A 20,525-nucleotide genomic window follows, 5' to 3' on the forward strand; every position below is an offset into this window, starting at 1 on the left:
ATTCTGCTCTGTGGAGAGCGTGCTGAGAGAAGACTTAGGAGAACTAGCCTAGGATTTTCTTCTATTGGCTGAATTATATCAGCATTTCATTTAACTGTTGACATCAGCTGATGTAGCTAAGAATTGTATTGAGGCATGAGAAGGCTGTTTTGCTACTGCTGTATGCAGGAGTTTTACATTTGGATGATGGAGAGGGGCACATTTACATGCTTGGTGCATGTAGGACTTTGGGATGCTTCTGGAGGTTTAAGGGAGCCAGATCCACTACCATTGCATCTGTGCTGCATGTAGAGACAGGAGGTGAGCATATGCCAGCATCCTTTCTGCATTCTAAATTCATTGCTGGTGGAGGTAGTTGGCATGCGAGAGCGTACAACAGTGTGTAGGCAGCCTAGAGATTAGTGGATTAGTACTCAAGTGCGAAATCAGGAGTGCTGTAAAGTGATGGTATAGAAGCCCTGCGAAGAGCAGACTTGGTGGTATTTGGCTTGCGAAGCCAGAACAGATTCCCCAGGTTGAATTGTGCAGCCTTATCTTGCAGGATTTACTTGGTGCTATGGACTTAGCTAGACAAAAGCAAACAAGCAGAGAAAGACTTTTCTTAGTTTGTGTCTGTGTAAGTTGAACACCACTGTAAGCACAAGTTTGAGTAAGATTATACTAATCATATTCCTTGTGCCTATACAGAGCAGTCTCTTAAGTGGAGTTAGCTTGCTATGTGTTTTTAATTTTTACATATTATAGTTGTGAAACTATCAGATCCTACCTCTGGCAAATGTACTTGTGATTAGAGCTGCCAAATACAAAAAAAAAAAAGTGTATTGCAAACATTAATTTGAATTCTGAACAGCTGTTTTATTCATGTTCATGTACCTCTGTTGTTCACTGTTTGCAAGCATTCATGCAAATGGATTTTTGTCTGCATTAATGCGGTCCTTTAGATGAATAGTCATTTTCACAAGCAAATTATATTCTTTGTGTGAGTGATGTTGTCTCTATAGATGCTTTTGGGGTTGACTCTTCTCACCCCTCCCCCCACTTAAAACTGTCAGTTACGCAAAGAGCAAAATATTTAAGTGCCATATGTGGAACCAAGCAAACACCTTGGTGTTCACAATGATCTCTGCTGCTGACATGTATTCAGCAGGTAAGAAAAATGTCTTTAAAAAATGAAGTTTTGTTTGCAAGCTTATAAAAGGACCTAGATTAAAAAAAGAATATTAATCACAACAAATAATCCAAATATCTCTGCTTGTAAGCATGAATATTAATTATTTAACTGTGAAATTATTTGCCAGCTCTCCCTAGCATGTTATAGTAAGTGCGGACTGGCCAGTGGGTGGGAGTTGATTGTGATGAGTACTTCGCAGTAGTGTTTTATGTGTAGCATCTGTTTTCCGCATCTTCCTGTTCCATTTGTAGTCATTCACATAGAAGTGTTTCTTCTGAAGTGAATCTGTATTGCTACTACAAATTTTGTTTGAATTTTTCCTTTTGGGATAAGGCAAAACTCAGTGTGACTCATAGGTCAAGGCTTGCCTGCCTTAGTTTTTTTATCTTTGTTTTTATTTTCAGATAAGAATTTCTGTCCAGGTAGATTTCATCAGGATATGTGATAAGCTTTCAAGAAGGAAGTAGTACAAAATAAGGTTTCATAAATAAATGAAAGAAGCAATTAATTTGATCCCCCCCCCAAATGCCAGTGTGCTCTTCCACTTTTTCTCCTTTTTCCTGAGCTTTGGTCAATAACTGATTCCTGTATTAAGTCAATAACTGATTCGTATAGTGAGGTTTTGCTCTAAATAATGAGGACATATAATCTGAGGCAGGGTCCTATTTTATTATTTCATATTGGGTTTGTTATGATTACTGCATACGGTATCACAGAATGTTAGGGATTGGAAGTGACCTCAAAAGATCATCTAGTCCAATCCCCCTGCCAGAGCAGGAACCCCTAGATGAGGCCACACAGGAATGTGTCCAGGTGGGTTTTGAATGTCTCCAGAGTAGGAGACTCCACAACCCCACTGGGCAGCCTATTCCAGTGTTCTGTCATCCTCACTGAGAAGAAGCTTCTCATATTTAAGTGGAACCTCTTGTGTTCCAGTTTGCACCCATTACCCCTTGTCCTGCCACTGGTTGTATATTTGTAAACATTAAAAAGGTCACACCTCAGTCTCCTCCAAACTAGAGCCCCAGCTCCCTCAGCCTTTCCTTATAAGGGAGATGCTCCACTCCCTTAATCATCTTTGTTGCCCTGCGCTGGACTCTCTCCAGCAGTTCCCTGTCCTTTTTGAACTTTACATACTTGATGTTTGTCTTCACAGGTATGTCATATACCTGTTCAATTTTCCATGTGATATGTTGTATGAGCTGTAGACTGTAGTGCTGAATTTTGTAAAACAGTCATTTATTTGAAGATTTTGACCACAATGAAACATCTTTGGATTTGTCTCTGTCACTGCACAGGGGTATGTGTTTGTGGTGTGTGTTTGTTTTGTGGTTTGGTTTTGTTGTGGGGTTTTTTGTTTGTTTTGTGTGTGTTTGGGTTTTTTTGGTTAATTCCCTATTTCTGTATTTTATCTTCTTGTCTGTTTTATTATTATGTTTTAGGACTTTTCAAAGCAATAGCTGAGATGGAAGTTGTGAGAAATGTTTTTACCTTTCCCGACAGTGCCTGTCCAATGTGGTCCTGGTGCTTTTGTTTTGTGGATTATTTTTTTGTGTTACTTTTTTTCTGTCCATGGCTGTTAGTGAAATGCTAAGGATATGGCAAAGTTAGGTTTTGTAGAGTAAGTTTGGCAGTGTATGTTACGGAGAAGAATATTTTTCTGGGAGCATAGGTAATGAATGCACTGCCACCCATCCCCTCCACTTGCTAATTCTAACATTGCTCTTTTGGGGGTTTTCTCTGGGATCTGGAGATTGTTATAATGGTTTTCTAAAATTTCCAGCCTTTTCAGGTACAAGAGAAAATCAATCCAGCCAGGCTTTTACATTATTTTACTTTGTAGGTTCCAGGTAGTATTGTGACTGTTTGAAATATATCCCCTGTGTTTACATGGGATTTTTGTCTTCTAGTAATAACATGTTGCCTCTGAACTTTTTAAGTGTATAGTGCCTGACAATTATCTGGCATCATAGCAAGGCAAAGCTGGTTGCCATGGAGCTTTGTGGACTTGCTTTGCCAGTCAGTGTACCTGCAGCAAGTGGTTAAATGATCTCTTTGTGGCAGTAGTTTCTTCAGGGTGGAGGAAAGCTAGGAAAGAAAGGAGAGTGGGGGTGTTTAAGATAGGTCTCCCAGCCCACATCCATTGTATGCTTTTGCTGTGGCAAGTTGCCATTTCCTTGAATCCTTAACTGCATCAGTCAATTGGTGTTTGACCTAGAGCTCATAACCATCTGCATAGCTGATTTTCCTTGCTTTAATACTATTCCTGCTGCTTCAGCTTTGTTTTGCTTCACTGTGGATTAATGCCACATTAGCATGGTGAGAAACCTGGCAGAGGGTGATATATCACATCACTGTGTGGGGATTTTTTGTTGTGAAGGATCCATCAACAAACAGGGAAGCTTCCGGTGCCTTCTTGCTACTCAGTTGTGTGAATCAGTAGGATGCTGCTTCAAATCAATCCTAGCTTCTAGACAGCTATTTAATAATTATCCAGAAAGGTCTGTTTCTAATTGAACTTTGCAAGCCAGCTTTCTCCCTTTTTCACCTGAACTGACAGTTTGATGTAGCAGTACTCTAACTATAGCTGATGGCTGTTTTTCAGAGTTTGCCTCTGAAAGCTGGACCTCACTGGTATCCTACTGAAAGTCCAAGAATATTGATTAACCACTTAGTGCATTTGGTTTTCTCAGCTATGTGATGTTCTTTAATTCCTGTAGTCAGTCATGGACTTTTGTGTACTGGATTCTATGCAGAAATACACTTGCTTATTTTCTTCAGAATATACATATAGCTATAGTACTTCTGTGAGTTTGAGGTTACTCCCATCCTAAATAATGGTACTGTCTTGCATGCCACAAGTGCCTTTTGTGTTAGCAAAATGGTAGTGTAATTATATTACTGTTATGATTCCTGTTATCAGATATGAGGTTTATGTATAGTTTTAGTTTCCATTAATGTACTGAAAATTTGACTTGTGTAAGTCTTTGGTGCCTGGTCCCCCAAACCTGTAGAGTCTTTGGTTCAAATGAGGTTGGATTCAGGTGTCTTTATGACTGCAGTTGCTTCGGTTTGATTCCCCAAAATCTGAAATTACTAATTCAGTCATAGCTTTGATGCAGGAAAAAGAACAACAGTTCAATTTGAGTTCTCTGTCCTGGTTCCCTGATTTTGAACTTAGTGAACCTTTAGAGATATCACCAACTTCGTGGCCTCATGGCGGTTAGAAATGTGATGGTTGCTTTTTCCTGTTGACCTCTTGTCTTTCACTGCGATGTATCACATCGTCAACAGAGTGCAAAATAATGCTTTCATAAACAGTATTGTGCTGTGTGTCACTACATTTATTATCTCCTAGTTCCTGGAGATGTGGGTCTAAGTCGGGTACTACCGGATGCCTGTGTAAACAAGGTGTGGGTTAGATGTATCAGATAGAACATACCTTGTGCTACTGTGCGCATGCGCCTCTTTCTGAAGAATATTGGCTTATGGAGCAGCAACTGTTTATACAGATGTTATTCTAAAGGCATCTCCTGCTGATACAGAGTATGTACAAACAGTTTTAGGTTCTCCTTAGTCTATCTCTGTGATAGCCGAGTTCTTGAGTAATGGAAATGTCTCCTTTCCCCTGTGTACTGTTTTTCTGGGAGACTTGGTAGCAGAGAGACTAGAGTCAACAAATCTCAGGCAAGTGGCAATGCCGAAATTTTATCGCTATTACTTTGTCAAACAACCTTCTTGATAGTGTTCCTGGAAGAGGTTCAGAAAAAAATTGGGCAACACTGATACTATAATGGATAGCTATGCTTTCTTTGTGTTGTGGTGATAAGCAGGTTTTGTGCTATTCCCATACTTCCTAGCTTATCTTGATCAGCTAGCTGAGTGTAGAGCTAAGCATATGCCACTTCCAAGGATCCTGGGAATCATTTGTTATGGCTCTTTACATAAATCTTAATGAAATGGTTTTACTGCTACCAGGTTGTGACACATAGTGCAAACAGACTATGCTAAATGCAAGGAAACTTAAAACCTTTTGGTGTAAAAAAAATATTTGTTTCTGCTACTAACTGTAAACAGTTTGGTCTTGACACTCTCACTATCTGCAACAACTTTACTGATGTACAAGATGCATGTTAATCATCTAGTTGCTGTGTGGTATACTTGTAGAAGATGTCTGACAAAAAGGCTTTTGTCTGGAAATCACCTCAGGCTATGAAATTAGTTCTTGTGCTCAAAGTCTGCACACTAGTGATGGTTGCATCTGTTACGTTTGCCTTGCAGTGGCAAGACTGAGGTTCTTTGGACCTGGAACTTCCTGACTCCTGTAGCCACGATTTCAATGGGCTCAGACATGGATTTGACCTAGGTCTCACTCCTATGATAAACTATTTGTCAGCCAATTTCTCACTCTCTTCACTGTGATGTTTGAGTGTAAGCATTTTCTTTCTCGTACTCCAGCTGCTGCTTTACCCTCTTCTGCAGTCAAGCTATAATCCTGTGGTTTTGATGTTGCAGGCTGTTGCCATGGAAATAATGGTGATTTCATGATTTAAGTGCTGTAAGCGCTGCAGGAGGCAATGCAAAAGGTGGTTGGCAAGAGATACAGCGAGGATGTGGGGGGACAGTTCAGAGGAGTGGTTTCTGAACCTGTTTTTTAGGGGGGTTCTGCCCATTCTCTATTGTGTTTTTTCGGTATGCACATGTATTTTGTTCTTTTCAGCCTTTTTTAATGTGATTTTTATTAAAGGTTGCTCAACAATTTCATGTATTCTTACATTTTTTGCAAAGGTTATTACAAAATAATATCCTCAAAATAAAAATACAATGTTTTCTTTGTAGTTTATACTAATTCATTTTTTGACAAAAGGGCAAAAGTTGAGATCTAAGCATGGTCTGTTTAAGCCATGTCTTTAGCCTGAAGAAATCCCTTTTGGGGAAAGAGTTTTTTTCATAAGTAGTAAAGAAGCTGAGAACACCATGACAGGCATGTATGTTTAAAGCTGTCTGTGTGACTGACAGTGTTAAAACTCAGTATATTTGTTATTTAATTTTTAGTGTGCTCTGCATACGGACAAGTTTGGTACTGAAGATGATCTTACGCAGCATCTGTTCTTAGCGTTATGTCGTGATTCCACGTCCATACTGAAATCTTTTCTCTAAATTATGTCCTTAAAGGTAGAAAGAAACTTACTGTAGGAAATCAGCTTCGTTTTAACAGGAATTGAATTGGCAGTTTAACAAGCTGAAGGCCAGAGGCATTCAGAAGAATGAGAAGTTTTGGTACTGTATGCTTGAAAGCATCAAACAGCAGCCTTTTTTCCCTAGCTATTTACAGCAACATTCTGCTGATTAGTGCAGTCAGAGGGTAGATATTATCTGCAACTTTCAAATTAAGATCTTAGAATTAATTTTCAGTCTTCAGTAGAATGTAATCAGTAACGATGGTGACAGTGAAGTTTAAGCTTGGGTTTGTTTGTTTGTTGTTTTGTTTTTTTTTTTTTTTTTTAATTAAAGATAGAGATAAAATTGTTTCAGCCTATCGGATGTGTTAACATGATCTAGGAATTGCTTTTAAAATATTTTGATCTCTTTCTGCTTGGTGGTCCATAAATGGAGATAAAAAGATCAACTGTTACATATGAAAGGGAAATAATAAGGAATGTTCAACATGACTATGGCTTTCCTGGGCAGTGTTATTAGGAAGCCAAGTTCATAAGGATAGGTTCAGTCCCTTGATACTTTACTTGTGTGCATGGAAATAGTCTACATGTGTGCCAGTACTCATATCTGAATTTCACAAAAGCTCTGCAAGAAACTTGTGAATAAATTAAAATGACAAAATGAGCCAGAACTGTGTCTGTAGGGCCTGGCCTGAAAAGATGCTAAGTATCTTATGTTCTCAAGTCTAAATCAGAATGTGGGCACTTGGTAGTACTGAGTTATATATAAATAAGACCTTTGCAATAAATCAAAAGAGACTTTATTTACTACGAAATACAGTTCAGAAAAAAAAAATTGATTTTTGTCATGTAATGTTTCTTGGTGCCAAATAACTTTTTAAGTGTTGCATAAAGGCACATTTCTACAGAATTATATTGAATTATATTTACTTTATGCTTGCTCCAAATTTGCTGCATAACTGAAATATTTATATTTTTTTTATGCATGAGATTGGTTATAAAATTTTATACACTAGTACAATACAGGTAGCATTTACTTTCTGTCTAAAGAAGAAAAGACTGCCCATAAGAAAGTCAGTGAAATGATGAATATACTGATGATAAATATTTTTTTACTCCTTCCTGGAAAGTTGTTTAAAACTCTTGGTAAGAATCCATTTAGCTACAGGTAGTAGTACCTGATTTATGTACAAGCTCCTCCATGATAAATGAAATTGAAGACCTGGATAGCAGGCAGTTGTTTCAGTGCCTTATTGTCTCTGTTCCTGTTACAGGTGCATGTGACAGCATTGCAGTGATGAGTGGAATTTTAAAGAGGAAGTTTGAAGAAGTTGATGGCTCCTCACCTTGTTCCTGTGTGTGGGAATCAGATGATGACATTTCTAGCAGTGAAAGTGCTGACAGCAGAAGTAATGTCCATCCATGCACTTCTAATCATTTTACTCGTAAGTACAAAAGTGGTGTTTCAGGCATGATGCCCCTTTTTATACAAGCTCTTTACTTGGAAGAAGTGTACGCTATCTGCTTTTATTTTGAAGCCTTTTTCTGTTTCATTATATTTAAATGCTGACAGTGTGAGGAAGAACTTATTTCCTCCAGTAGTTGTTGTTTATGTAAAAATTTGTATGTCAAAGTAAGCTTCAGAGGAAACTCCACTTTTATACTGTATCATTCACATCTAGATTCATCCTGCCACCTAAGCCAGTGCAACCACACAGCCCACAATCCTTTTCTTCCAAATATTACAGAAGTAAACAGAGGAAGAAATGTGTAATTCTACCTGAGAAGATGTTAAATTCATATTTGATGTCTCCATGCAACACTTGAAGAAGACAAATCATTTTCTCTTCCAACCATCTGAGCATGAGTAGTTAATTTACAGCATATTTTTCTTTTGACTTCTCAGATAAGGTTACTGGTTAATAAAGTCGCATAATTTGTGGACCCTACATAAAGTCCTATATCTGCAGTAAACCATGTGTATAAATGAGTAGCAGCTTCTGACTATTAGTATGTAGCAGCTAGAAGGGTGTCTTTTTTTCTTTTTCCTCCCCAAATTGTCTGTCTAACAAAGCTAGGCAAGATCTATTTGTGAATTACAGTCGGCAATAGGGTTAGCATAGTTCCTTATGTGGACAGGAAAAAAGTTCCTCAGGTTATGGGACGCTTCTGTACCACCTTCTCTTTGAGTGAACTTTTCAAAAGCACACTGAGGACTTATATGCTCAGCTGAGGGTGGTGGTGAAGAGGTTGTCCTCTGCCACAAGGGGACATCACAGGAGACTAACCTGGAACTTGTCCTGCCTAACATCTTTATCCATCAGCTGAAGGAGGTGGCAGAGTGACTTGCATCAAGTTTGCAGAGAAACCACACCAAGGGGAATAGTTGATGCCATTTAAGGAAAAGGTGCCATTCAGAGAGACCTAGACAGGCTAGTGGAATGGGCTGACAGTATACACATAAAATCTGCCCTATGAGGAGAGGCTGAGGGACCTGACCTTGTTCAGCCTCCAGAAGGGAAGGCTGTGAGGGAACCCAGGGCTACCATAGGTACCATGTGGTACCTATGAGAAGCTTATGCGGAAGGTAGGCAGGCTCTTCACACTGGTCTGTGGTTGAAGGGCGACAGACAATGGATGTAGATTGAAATGAGAGATGTTCTGACAATGTAAGGAGAAACTTTTTACCTTGAGGACAGCCAGGCACTGGAACAGGTTGCCCAGAGAGCCTGTATAATGTCTGTCCTTGCAGGTTCCCAAGACCGGACTGGCTAAAGCTGTGAGCAGCCTGGTCTGATATCCTAGCTGACCTTGGTTTGAGCAGGAGATTTGATTAGAGGCCTGCTGAGGTAATTTCCAACCTGAATTATTTTGTGGTTTTATGTGCATCAGAGATTCAGCAAGAACTGGAGTAGCATAGCTTATTCTTATTCCAGAACCAGGTTCACTGGCAACCAGAGAATAGTAGCAGCAACTGTGTCCAGAAACAGTTTGTACAGTGCTGTAAAGCCTCAACTAGACTGCGTTTGGGCCTGTTCTGATAAATCTGTAAGGAACTTTGTTTTGTTTCATCAATTTACTAGCTTAGATCTCTGCTAGCTCTAAGATCTGTTTGCCACTTTCCACTGCCAATTTTGTGTGTACATCCCATGTTCTGATTTGATACTTTCCATTTTGCTCCCTCACCTCTGTGCGTGCAGATGGTAGCCAGTACTGAGTGGTTTTGAGAAGCCTGGGTTTTCTCTAAGCTTCTCGCTGAATTAGAGTGCTGGTGGGAAGAACAAAGACTGGGATGATTTGAGACACAGGTAGATGTGAGATGTCCCCTCCCCCTCCCCAACTCATTACTCTGCTTTGATTGTGTTTGAGTCTCTTGGTGTTGGCTCTTGAACTCCCCAAATTTAGTGACAGGATTTTCAGCATGGAATTTCTTCTGCTTGGCAGTCTGCCACTGCTTTTGTATACTGAAAAGGCTTCAGGGCATGATGTAGATACATTTATTTTGCTTAGCTTTCATTTGTTTTCCATTTTTATGTGTTTTTTGGGGTTGGAGATTTTTGTTTTTCACTTCCATTGTTTCATTCTTGACAAAGCCACAACCTATTTGCTCGAGTTTCTGTAGGCAATGGCAATATTTTTAAATGCAGCTCAGTCTAGGTAGGTGCTTTTTAAGATTTTTTTTTTTTTGAGGGGTAACCAAACATCCTAAAACTGCTCTGCTGCAACAGCAGCCTTTATAAATCACAAAATAAATAAACCATCTTAAGTGCTTTCATGAAGCAGAAATAAACAAAGATTGAATTTAAGGAGCGTGGTTCTCCATAGCTGAATCTTTTACAATTTAGTGGTGTCAAAACAAAGCCATACCTACTTCTTTTTACAGTGGTGTTTATATAGGGTGGTGAAGAATCAGACCTATAGCCCAATATAATGTATTATTTCACATAAATTAGCTGAGGAACTTCTGGCTATTTCCTGTTTGTTTACCTTAAGAAAATCTGGTAATTCCTATATAAGTTTTATTTTTTCAATTTTACTAGCATCTGTTGTGGTTTTGGAAGTGTACTTTTATATTTTTCTGGGACAGTGGGTTTATTGAAGTGATTGCTGCAACAGATTACTTACTAAAGGTTTTTCAGAGCACCTTGAATTGCATATTTTGTATCAGAATTCATTTCTTTTCAATCAGGTACTGGTAGTAGTGGTTTTCAGATTCCTGTCTTCTGTTATTTTCTACTAGTCATCAGCTTCTGTAAAATCCAAATGGCAAATGTATTAACAGTCCAAAATCTCTAGATGTCAAATGGAAATCAATAAGAATAGTTGCAAAAACACATATTTGTGTGCGAAAGTTGCTGGATTGGATTGTATAGTGTTTGAATACAGGGCAAAACAAGAAAACATGCCTTGCTTTTGCAGGCAGCTCTATTCTCACTAGCATACATTATACACATAGTAGCAGGCTTTTAGAATATGTAAGACATGTTTGCTCTAGCCTTGTCTGAAATTAATGTCAAAGTCTTTCCTCTTCAGCCCACTTTATGCAATAATGTTTTTATTCTGTACACATGTTGCCTGAAGTCTGGGCTCCTGCTGTGTGCCCAAAGCCACCCTACTATTCAGAAAAGAATCTAGAAAGATTCATATAAATTCTTCTTACTCTTCTTTATCAGTATATGTGCAGATTCATTGCTTCTCCGATGGACTGCTGAGACACAGAACAGCAATCTAAAAAGTCCTCTATTATACCATGAGCTCCAGTAATACCTGTCAGTACACAGTAATTCTTTATATAGTGGAATGTAATATTATAACATTATTTTATAAGATGCATGTAGATTAAGACCATAGTTAATAATTCAACATTTTGCATTAATCTTTATATTTATTTTCCTGTGGTAGCATGTTATATTAAAAAATAAATGTTGGGCATAACCAAATAACTTAAATGATTACAGTAGTGTTGTACTGCTTTTCATTTCCTCAGTGGCAGCATGGAAATGAATGTGACTGTTTTAGTAAAGAAGGATATGGATCTGTGTGCATGTGTACACATATCTGCATATATTTATAGCTTGAAGAAAACATGAGTGTATATATGTAATTTGAAAAAGTGTGTGTATATATATATGTGTTTTTGTACATTTGTATGTATGAGTGCAGTAAATTTGATAATGGCATACAGAAATGTCAAGTGATATTTTTAAATGTAAAGCTTGTGACAGAATGCCACATAACTGAAGAGTGAGAAGGGTTTTATACATATTGACGAGGTTTCTAATCACGGTAAATGAAGAAATATCTGTCTCACTCCTCTTAAGGCATAAGGATTTGTGTGAATCAGGTGCTTGTTTTCTAGTAAGAAGCCTGCAGGCTTCTTACATGCAGGCAACAAATTAATTGATGTGCAATTCTTGTTAAGTAGAGGTGGTTTGTGGTTGGTTGGTTGGTTGAAGAAACTTTACTGTTTTGCTCATGGATTGTTTGCTGCTCATTTTACTGGAATCAGGATTTCACTTTGTTGTAAATCAGAACTTTTTTGCTGAACTCATGGTTAGGGAGGTTGACAGGTGGATTTGTACTGGCCCAAACTTCTGCTCAGGTGTGATTTCTGATTTATGTCAGTTAACCTTCTGTGGATTGGTGAAGTCTGTTACAGACCAACTGTGCACACTCCTGCCATGAAATATAATTCTTGAGCAAGATGATGGAGGAGGTCAGTGAAGTGGTTTAACAGATTTGGAAAGTGCTAGATGCGATCATAAACCAGAGTTTTGTATTTAAGATAATTCTGGGAAAGCATAGGGAACAGCAGTAGCTGTTTGCTTGCTATTTAAACTATGTGTATCTATTCAAAAGGAGAAATTTAAGCTACAGGGTGAAAATATGTCTTAGGGAAACTATCTGTAAACCAAAACTAGTCCCCATAATTTCTCCATAAAACTCAATTCAAGGCTTCTGAGTTTGTTGTTGTGTGTTGTTTTTTTTTTTTAATATCTGAATACTTCCACATTCCCTTTGCTGCTTTTCATATTATTCATGCTGAAGCTACTCAGTTTGCTCACCTACAGTGACTCCAGTCCAACAGTGTTCCTGTGCATTATGATTATTTTCTTTTCACCAGGATGGTCTCTGCTTAAAGGGCAAATGGTTGCAGTAATCCAGTCCTGTCAGTAATTATGAAGTGTCAAGTGCTTCCAGTAAAAGGCAGGAAGAACTCTTCTGTGTGGAGTTGGTCTATGATTTGGCTCTGGGAGACATAGAATGAAAGGCTCTTGTAACCCTTGTTAGTCAAAGCAGAGTGTTATTTTACTGAGTTTCATTTAATGTCATAGGGAATGAACCTGAAATAATGTTTGGCATAGAGATGGACCACCTTGGGTTGGGGCAGAGACCTGCAGATCATAATTATTTTTCTGAACAGCATATGTAAGAGGTAGAAACTAATGGCACTAGTTGTTTTGTTTGTTTGTTTCCAAGCGATTTGCCTTCATTTGAAATGCCAAAAATTGGATCTTAGGAATGCTGAGAACACTGACCAAGAGTCCCTCCCATGGTTTCTCACACACATAATCAAATAAATTCAGTCCCCTTAAGCAGGGAGGCTTATATGGAATGTTCTGGGAAGAGTCTTGACTGCTGTTAATGTGGCCAATGTGTAAAGCAGGAGTAATAAATACTACTACTGTCCAGACTCCTACTGGATTATTTAAAAACAATAATCATATTTGTTGTTATGGGACTCTGTGTTAGATTTGGGGAACTGCTTGATTTCGTAGTTAGATTCACTGAATCATTTTCAGCATGAAAACCTGAGCCACAGGGTATTTTCTGCTATCTTCTAGTTGCGTCATGACTGACTTCAGTTTTAACAGTTTCTATGACAACTGTGATTTTTGATTGGTGAAGGATAAAATGCCAACCGATTTTTCTTTTTGGACTGTACAGTATTTTTCCATCAAAGGAGCAGAGTGAAAACATCAAGATGCTTTTTGCTAATCATTATTGTATTTGAATTGCTGCCTAAATGTGGATACCTGTTTGTAGCAGACTCCATGTATGCTAATTTTTCAGATAGAACAGGTGAGAAAATAGCCCTGTTACTGTTGCGGAAGAACTTTCTGGAAAATTAATGATAATTTGTACTTACAATTCAAGACATTCTTACTTTCAAATCATGTAGATATTTACATGGTAACGCTGAAAGAAATGTACTTATCAAGACGTGGCTCATAGCAACACACCAGTTGTTTTCTGAGATTCTTTGGCAATTTTTGTGAGTGATCAGCAAAATGATACTTGGGAACTAACGATGGAAAAAAATAGACAGGGGAAAGAGCACATTAGTTGCTGGATTGTAAGAGAACAGAGGGGTCAGAACTCAGAGGTGAGTAATTAGTATTTACTGGGGAAATACAGAGAGGAGCTAATCAAAAGCTGATCAGGGTGGGAAGGTAGCTTGTTGACTATAGCATGTATGAAGGAAAAGAGAGAAGGAGATGCCCTGAGAGAAGAGGAGCTTGACAGGCAACAGAGTGCTTTTCAGTAAGAACAAGGAAGCGGTGGTAACAGATTTTACTTGGTAAATATGTCAGTTTGCGGAAAGCTCTACAGACTGGCTGGCTCATAACTGGGAAAAGAGAGACGGCTAATGAACAGAATGAGAATGAATCAGCTTATCAAGATCAAAGGAATTTAATGTTCCAGCAGTTTGCAAATTCTTAGTGAAAGTGACTCATCCTCTGTGACTACATTGATGTGTGTGGAACATATTTCAAAAACACATTAGAAAATTACTGGGAACTACTGACTGGGATTCTGTAGCACTTCTGGATCTGTTCTGCGTCTATTAGTTAGAGACAAGCACCTTGCACTAAGTATGTATGTATAAATCCTGGTCCATATTCAAGAGTATGTACTGTAAGCAGGTCTGGAACCATCTTTTGCAGGCCAATCTGGGATGCCTAGTTCGAAATGATGCTAGCATTATGTATGAAATTATATATGCTGATTGACTCTTGTCTGTGAGATTTGCTGAAAATTAGAGATGTTGGTTATATTTTGTCTTTGATTTGTGATGCAGAGTAAAAGCTAGATTCACAACTGGAGTAGTCTACCGGATTGAATCTTGGCCACTAGTTCTAGACTTTTTGTAGCAGTTGATGTCTCTAGACCCTATCGTGATATGCAAAACAATTTTAATGACTTTGCAGTCTAATTTATAGACCTAGAATGTGAAGTTTTTTTCTCACCTGTGGCATGTGCTTGCAGTTTTAGAAACACAAAATCAAGATGACCATGGTTTTCTTTATAAAGAGGAATGTACCTAAGCCCATGGTCTTTAAAGCCTTCGAGAAGTTCTTATTTTCAGCTAACTTCTAGCTTGGATTTGAACTAGTCTTACCCAACATACTTTTTTGGAGAAACTGTAAGATTGGGATGTAGATGGGCTTTATTTTAATAAAGACTTGCTCCATGGTCTTTGGCAAGTAATATCAGAATTTTAAAATGTGTTTCTAAGGGTAAAAACCTTAGATATCTTGAGTACTAAAAGTAGCTGTCGTGCTTTTCAGACATGAAGAAGCATTATGACAACTGTGAAAGCTGTGTGTGGCCTGATATCATTACATTAGCTTCTGTAGTAAGATCACTGAATCAAATTATAAAGAAGGGAAAAAATATTTTTCTCTTACCAGTTTATAATATCTAGTAGTTTCATTTTTGTCTGAAAAATTTTCTTTATGCTTGCTTTCTAAAGACTGTGCTATCATAACATGAGCTTTTGTACCTAGTTAGTGCAACTGCCCCTTCAGCAGCTTTCTTTGAATTTGCTTTGTGCTCTTACAAAGAAGATAAAGCTTCAGGAAGACTCTTGCAATATCCTCTCTTTGTATCTAATGCCATGTTTATATTTCGTGTGTATTCTGCGTTTTATACTGGTTTACAGCTTTTACTACCAGTCTTTAAAGATGGTTTTAAAGTGGTTTCGAAATTTAAAGCCAAGTTAGAATTAGTGCTTCTAACAAATTATATTGTCTTACTGCCCATTACTGTAGACTTTATAAGTAATTTGAGTATATAAGTAATTTCAGTATGTACCACCCTCAATACATGAGCCATTGGGGAGTTTTTTCTCCTTGCTGAACACTGCTCATCTCTTCTTTGTTCTCACAAGCAATTGATTTAGCAGTAGGCACAACTGAGGGGAGTTAACACCAACGGGACAGTGACATAAAGGTGTGGATCATCTTGTCTAGGTTCCTTCCATCCAGTGCCTTGTTCCTGCTGCACAGTTTTTCCCTATCAGTTGATACTGGCTTCCAAATCTGTTGTTTGTGTTACCATGTTGTAAGAGATCTTAAGTCTCTAGCACTGATCTGGAAACAGCCTTCTGTGTGGTTTGGGTTTTGGATGGTTTTGGTTTGGTTTTGCTTGGGTTTTCTGGTTGTGTGGTTATGTGTGTTGGTTGTTTCTTATATTATCAAGCAGTTGTATGTTGGTACTTCGTGGTGAAACTGTACTCATGCTTACAGGAAAGATGCATCTTTATCTGTGTTTACAGAATTATTGACCTGTAGTAATCAAGAGTTTTATCTGTTGATTTTTTTTTTTTATTGTGTCAACTACATTTTTACTAGGACTTTTTGCCCCTATTTGGCCTAGCCTTGGACCTGCTTAAGATGAATACCTCCATCTGCATACAGAAAATACAGACAAACTTCCTCAGATAATTTACAGTCTTAGAAGACAGCAAGCTTTTTAGAGTGAATGTAGAACTGTAGAGAGGAACGGATCCATGGAAACTGCTGACCTGTGAGCAAAAAATTTTAAAGAACTTTGAAACATGAGGAAAAAAGGGTATTCTGCATTCTGGAGCCCGTATTGGCTTCTTGCTTTCTTCTTCCTCTGGAAACCAGCTTCATCTCCCATGTGTGTTACAGTCTTGCCGTTTGCTGAGATGTCACGACAGTCCACTGGTGTGCACCAAGCATGAAGTGTATTGAAGATCTTGATCCTTACAGGAATATAAAGAAACAGATTATCAATCCCCTTTAAATACCGTAGTGACATTTTCAGCAGCTCTAGCTAGGAGAATATATACAAACTGTTATTTCTTTGGAATTTGCCAATTCAGTGAAGTAAAAAGAGTTATATTGTTTGTTTGATTTTTTTTTTTTTCTTTTCTTTTTTTGCTAAAGCTCTGGTGGAAATCAGGCAGCTTTCTTAAACTTTCTCTGTTCCATGATACCTTGGTCTGTTTGGGTTCCCAGCAATTTTGCTGTGGTGTCTTGTGTTCATCTACCAGTGTTTTTGAGCTTGCAAGAGTTTAAAGCAAGTGAGGGGACATTAATCTTCATTGGTATTATTCAAGTATGTGAATACTGATGCTACTCAGCTGCATTTTAGTTGTAGTAGTAATAGCATTTAGACGTGTGGGTAGCATCCAGACCTCAAAGCTTGTATTTGAGAGTTTTCATAACACCTGTAACCAACCAAACAAACAAAAATAAAAACCAAACCAAAATAATAAAAAAAACCCACACAAAACCAAAGAAAACCACACAGCCAAACAAAAAGTAAGTAGCTGGTTTAGTCTGAATCCACATAATAGTGAAATGACTCTGTTCTGAAGGGAAAAATCAGTTAGCAGTTGTCAAGTACACTGACTTGTCCTGTTATTTCGCAGGTCACTGTCAAAGCCAATTACAGTATTATAGTCTTTTTGTAATGTGGAATCTTTTATATTTTACTGAATTCATCATCAATTCTGTATGCCCCAGAGTAATAGTGGTGAGAAGGGGATTTTCACCGTCAGACTTGACTGAAGACTCGCTTTCTCCCAAGTGAGGCTTTAACTGTTATCCTTGGCTCCAGCCTTGTTACATGACTAGATTTCACTATGTGCTTGTGTGCAAAACAATACGCCAGCCCGTTAATTCCCACTTGCAATGAATATACTGAATGTCCCAGCACAGAACTCACTGTGTGCTTATCAAAGACAGTTTAACCTAATGAGTGCTTTCTGAACTCCTGTATTACTGACATTCAGTGGATTGCTCTGTATAAATATTTTTTTCTTATTTGTAGCTTCTTGTAAAATTGATTGTCTCCATTTTGGAGACTCCAGGCTTGAGATGCAGATGAAGAGTAGATTTTTAGTACTGAAAATTAGGTGTTGTGTGTTGCTAAGTAGTTTATCTACAAAAGGATATTAATAGAATCATAGAATTATTTTGGCTGGAAGAGGCTATCAAGATCATAGAGTCCAACCATTAACCTAATACTGACACTAAAGCATGTCCCTAAGAACCTCATCAATTAATCTTTTCAACACTTCCAGAGATGGTGACTCAACCACTTCACTGGGCAGCCTGTTCCAATGCCTGACAACCTTTTCCATGAAGAATTTTTTCCTAATATCCAATTTAAACCTCCTCTGGTGCAATTTGAGGCCATTTCCTCTTGTCCTATCACTTGCTACTTGGGAGAAGAGACCAACACCCTCCATGCTACAACCGTGTTTCAGGTAGTTGCACAGAGTGATAAGGTCTCCCTGAGCCTCCTTTTTTGCAGGCTAAACAGCACCAGTTCCCTCAACTGCTCCTCGTAAGACTTGTTCTTGAGACCCTTCACTCCAGCACCTCAATGTATTTCTTGTAGTGAGGGGCCCAAAACTGAACACAGGATTCAAGGTGGGGCCTCACCAGCAATGAGTACAGTGGGATGATCACTTCTCTAGTCCTGCTGGCCACACTATTCCTGATAAAAGCCAGGATGCTGTTGACCTTTTTGGCCACCTGGGCACACTGCTGGCTCTTGTTCACCTGCCAGTCGACCAACAACCCCAGATCCTTTTCCTCTAGGTAGCTTTCAAGCCACTTTTCACTGTTGAGACCCAGATGCAGGACCTGGCACTTGGCCTTGTTAAACCTCATACAGTTGGCCTCAGCCCATCGATCCAGCTGGTACAGATCCCTCTCTAGAGCCTTCCTACGCTCCATCAGATCAACACTTCTACCCAATTTGGTGTCATCTGCAAACTTACTGAGGGTGCACTCAATCCCTTAATCCAGATCAGTGATAAAGAGATTAAACAGAACTGGCCCCAGTACTGAGCTGTGGAGAACACTGGCCACCAACTGGATTTGACTCCATATACCCCTACTCTTTGGGCCCTGTTATCCAGCCAGTTTTTTACCCAGCAAAGAGTATGCCAGTCCAAGACAGTTTCTCCAGGAGAATGCTGTGGGGAACAGTGTCAAAGGCTTTATTAAGGTTTAGGTAGACAACATCAGCAGCCTTTCCCTCATCTGCTAAGCAGGTTACCTTGTCATAGAAGGAGACCAGATTAGTCAAGCAGAACCTGCCTTTTATAAACCAAGCCGACTGGGCCTGATTGCTTCATTGTCCTGTATATGCCATGTGGTGCCACTCGGGATGATCCGTTTCATGACCCTGCCCAGCACTGAGGTCACGCTGACAGGTTTATAATTCCCTGAATCCTCCTTCCGGCCCTTCTTGTAGATGGGCATCACATTTGCCAACTTAGAGTCAACTGGGACCTCCCCAGTTAGCCAGGACTGCTGATAAATAATTGAAAGTGGCTTGGTGAGCACCTCTGCCAGTTCCCTCAGCACCCTGGGGTGGATCCCATCAGACCCCATAGACTTGTGTTTGTCTCAGTGGTGTAGTAGGTCACCGACAATTTCCCCTTGGATTATTGGGGTTCATTTTGCTCCCCACCTCTGTGTTCTAGTTCAGTGAGGTGTGTATCTGGAGCACAACTGGTCTTACTATTAAAGACTGAGGCAAAGGTGGCATTTAGTACCTCAGCCTTTCCCTCGGCCTCTGTCACTGTTTCCCTCCCTCATCCACTAGAGGGTGGAGATTCTCCTTAGCCCTCCTTTTGTTGCTAATGTATTTATAGAAGCATTTTTTCTTGCCTTTTACAGCAGTAGCTAGGCTCAGCTGTAGTTGGGTGTTGGCCTTTCTGATTTTCTCCCTGCATAACTTCACAGCATCCTTGTCGTTCTTCTGAGTTCCCTGCCCCTTCTTCCAAAGGTTACAAATTCTCCTTTTATTCCTGAATTCCAGCTGGAGCTCTCTGTTCAACCAGATATTATGGGATGCTTTTGAAATGTTAAAGCAGGAGTTATGTTTGAAAGTAACCTAATGACAATTGCAAGCACTTCTTTAGCTCTTTCTTATTTTAACTGAGGCATGGCTGTATTTGTACATCACTTACTAGCAAAGAAAGCAGCCATAGGCACAGTGGTCATCTGCAGAGCTATAGTTCAGCAGTGGTTACTATGGAAACTGTAGGTGACCTACATTTTACTGAAAAGTGTTAAAGTTTCTGTGATTTTTTTTTTTTTTTAATGAAGCACACCTATTGATTTCTACTATTGTTTTTCATCTTTTACATATTGTTTTACTTAAGTAGTGTTCTTAGTTTTGATTGTGGAATGAACCCAATACTACTTAAAATGGTAGAAATTGTTACCTTTGTCATGCCCGATTGTATGTTTTTAGGGAGAAGATAACGCAACTTAATTACAGTGTGCATTATAATGTATTATTTTTATAGCTACCAGTGTGTGGTCTGTAATGGCTTGTAATGGAAAGTCTTATTCTTGTAAATTTATGTGTTGCACTAACATTACGAGTCAGAAGGCTGCTGTATGAATAAAGTTACTCAAATTTTTGACTTTTGAGTAAGCATCAAAAATGCTTCTGGCTTTAGTAAATTCAGCTTGTTGTCACCCTTAAGGAAGTGAGAATCTTCTCAAAAATCGAGAATATACTGCAGACACAGTTGGAGAAAAGAGCAGCCAGAAGAGAGGACAATGTGTGACACTTGAAATAAAGGTTGAGCTGGCATTTAAAATATTGATTTCTTATAGTGAGATTAACACAGAAGGGTAAGTGCTGGGCTAGAGCATGTGCGTAATGAAGTCGTCAGTTTTGTGATTTGTCTAGAACTTCAGTTTATAGATGAGCCAGGTGTCCCTTTTCAGATAATTTTGTTAAAACAGGTTCTCATAGAAGTGATTTATGTTTCATGTTTTGTTTTTTTTTTTTTATTTGGGTGGCTTTGTTGGTATTTAGATAAAAACCCTGTTCTAGTTGGAATTGTTTATTGTACTTTGTAGTGTAAATGAATCTTCAGTTTC

General features: G+C 38.7%; 1 protein-coding gene across 3 annotated transcripts in view; it reads left to right on the forward strand.

Annotated features, from left to right (window-relative positions):
• CSRNP3 (cysteine and serine rich nuclear protein 3) overlaps positions 1-20,525 on the forward strand; it is a 105,862-nt gene that overhangs the window by 22,837 nt on the left and 62,500 nt on the right. For 2 of the 3 annotated variants that reach the window (XM_065841064.2, XM_071811000.1), the window contains exon 2: positions 7,626-7,796. The exons of the other annotated variant lie outside the window; for it this stretch is intronic. In XM_065841064.2, the coding sequence (XP_065697136.1) occupies positions 7,649-7,796 (148 nt within the window). In that variant the 5' untranslated portion in view covers positions 7,626-7,648. The remainder of the gene's footprint in view (positions 1-7,625; positions 7,797-20,525) is intronic. 3 annotated transcript variants of the gene reach the window in all.

Source organism: Patagioenas fasciata, chromosome 7, assembly GCF_037038585.1.
Source record: "Patagioenas fasciata isolate bPatFas1 chromosome 7, bPatFas1.hap1, whole genome shotgun sequence".
In the NCBI taxonomy this organism is placed as follows: Eukaryota; Metazoa; Chordata; class Aves; order Columbiformes; family Columbidae; genus Patagioenas; species Patagioenas fasciata.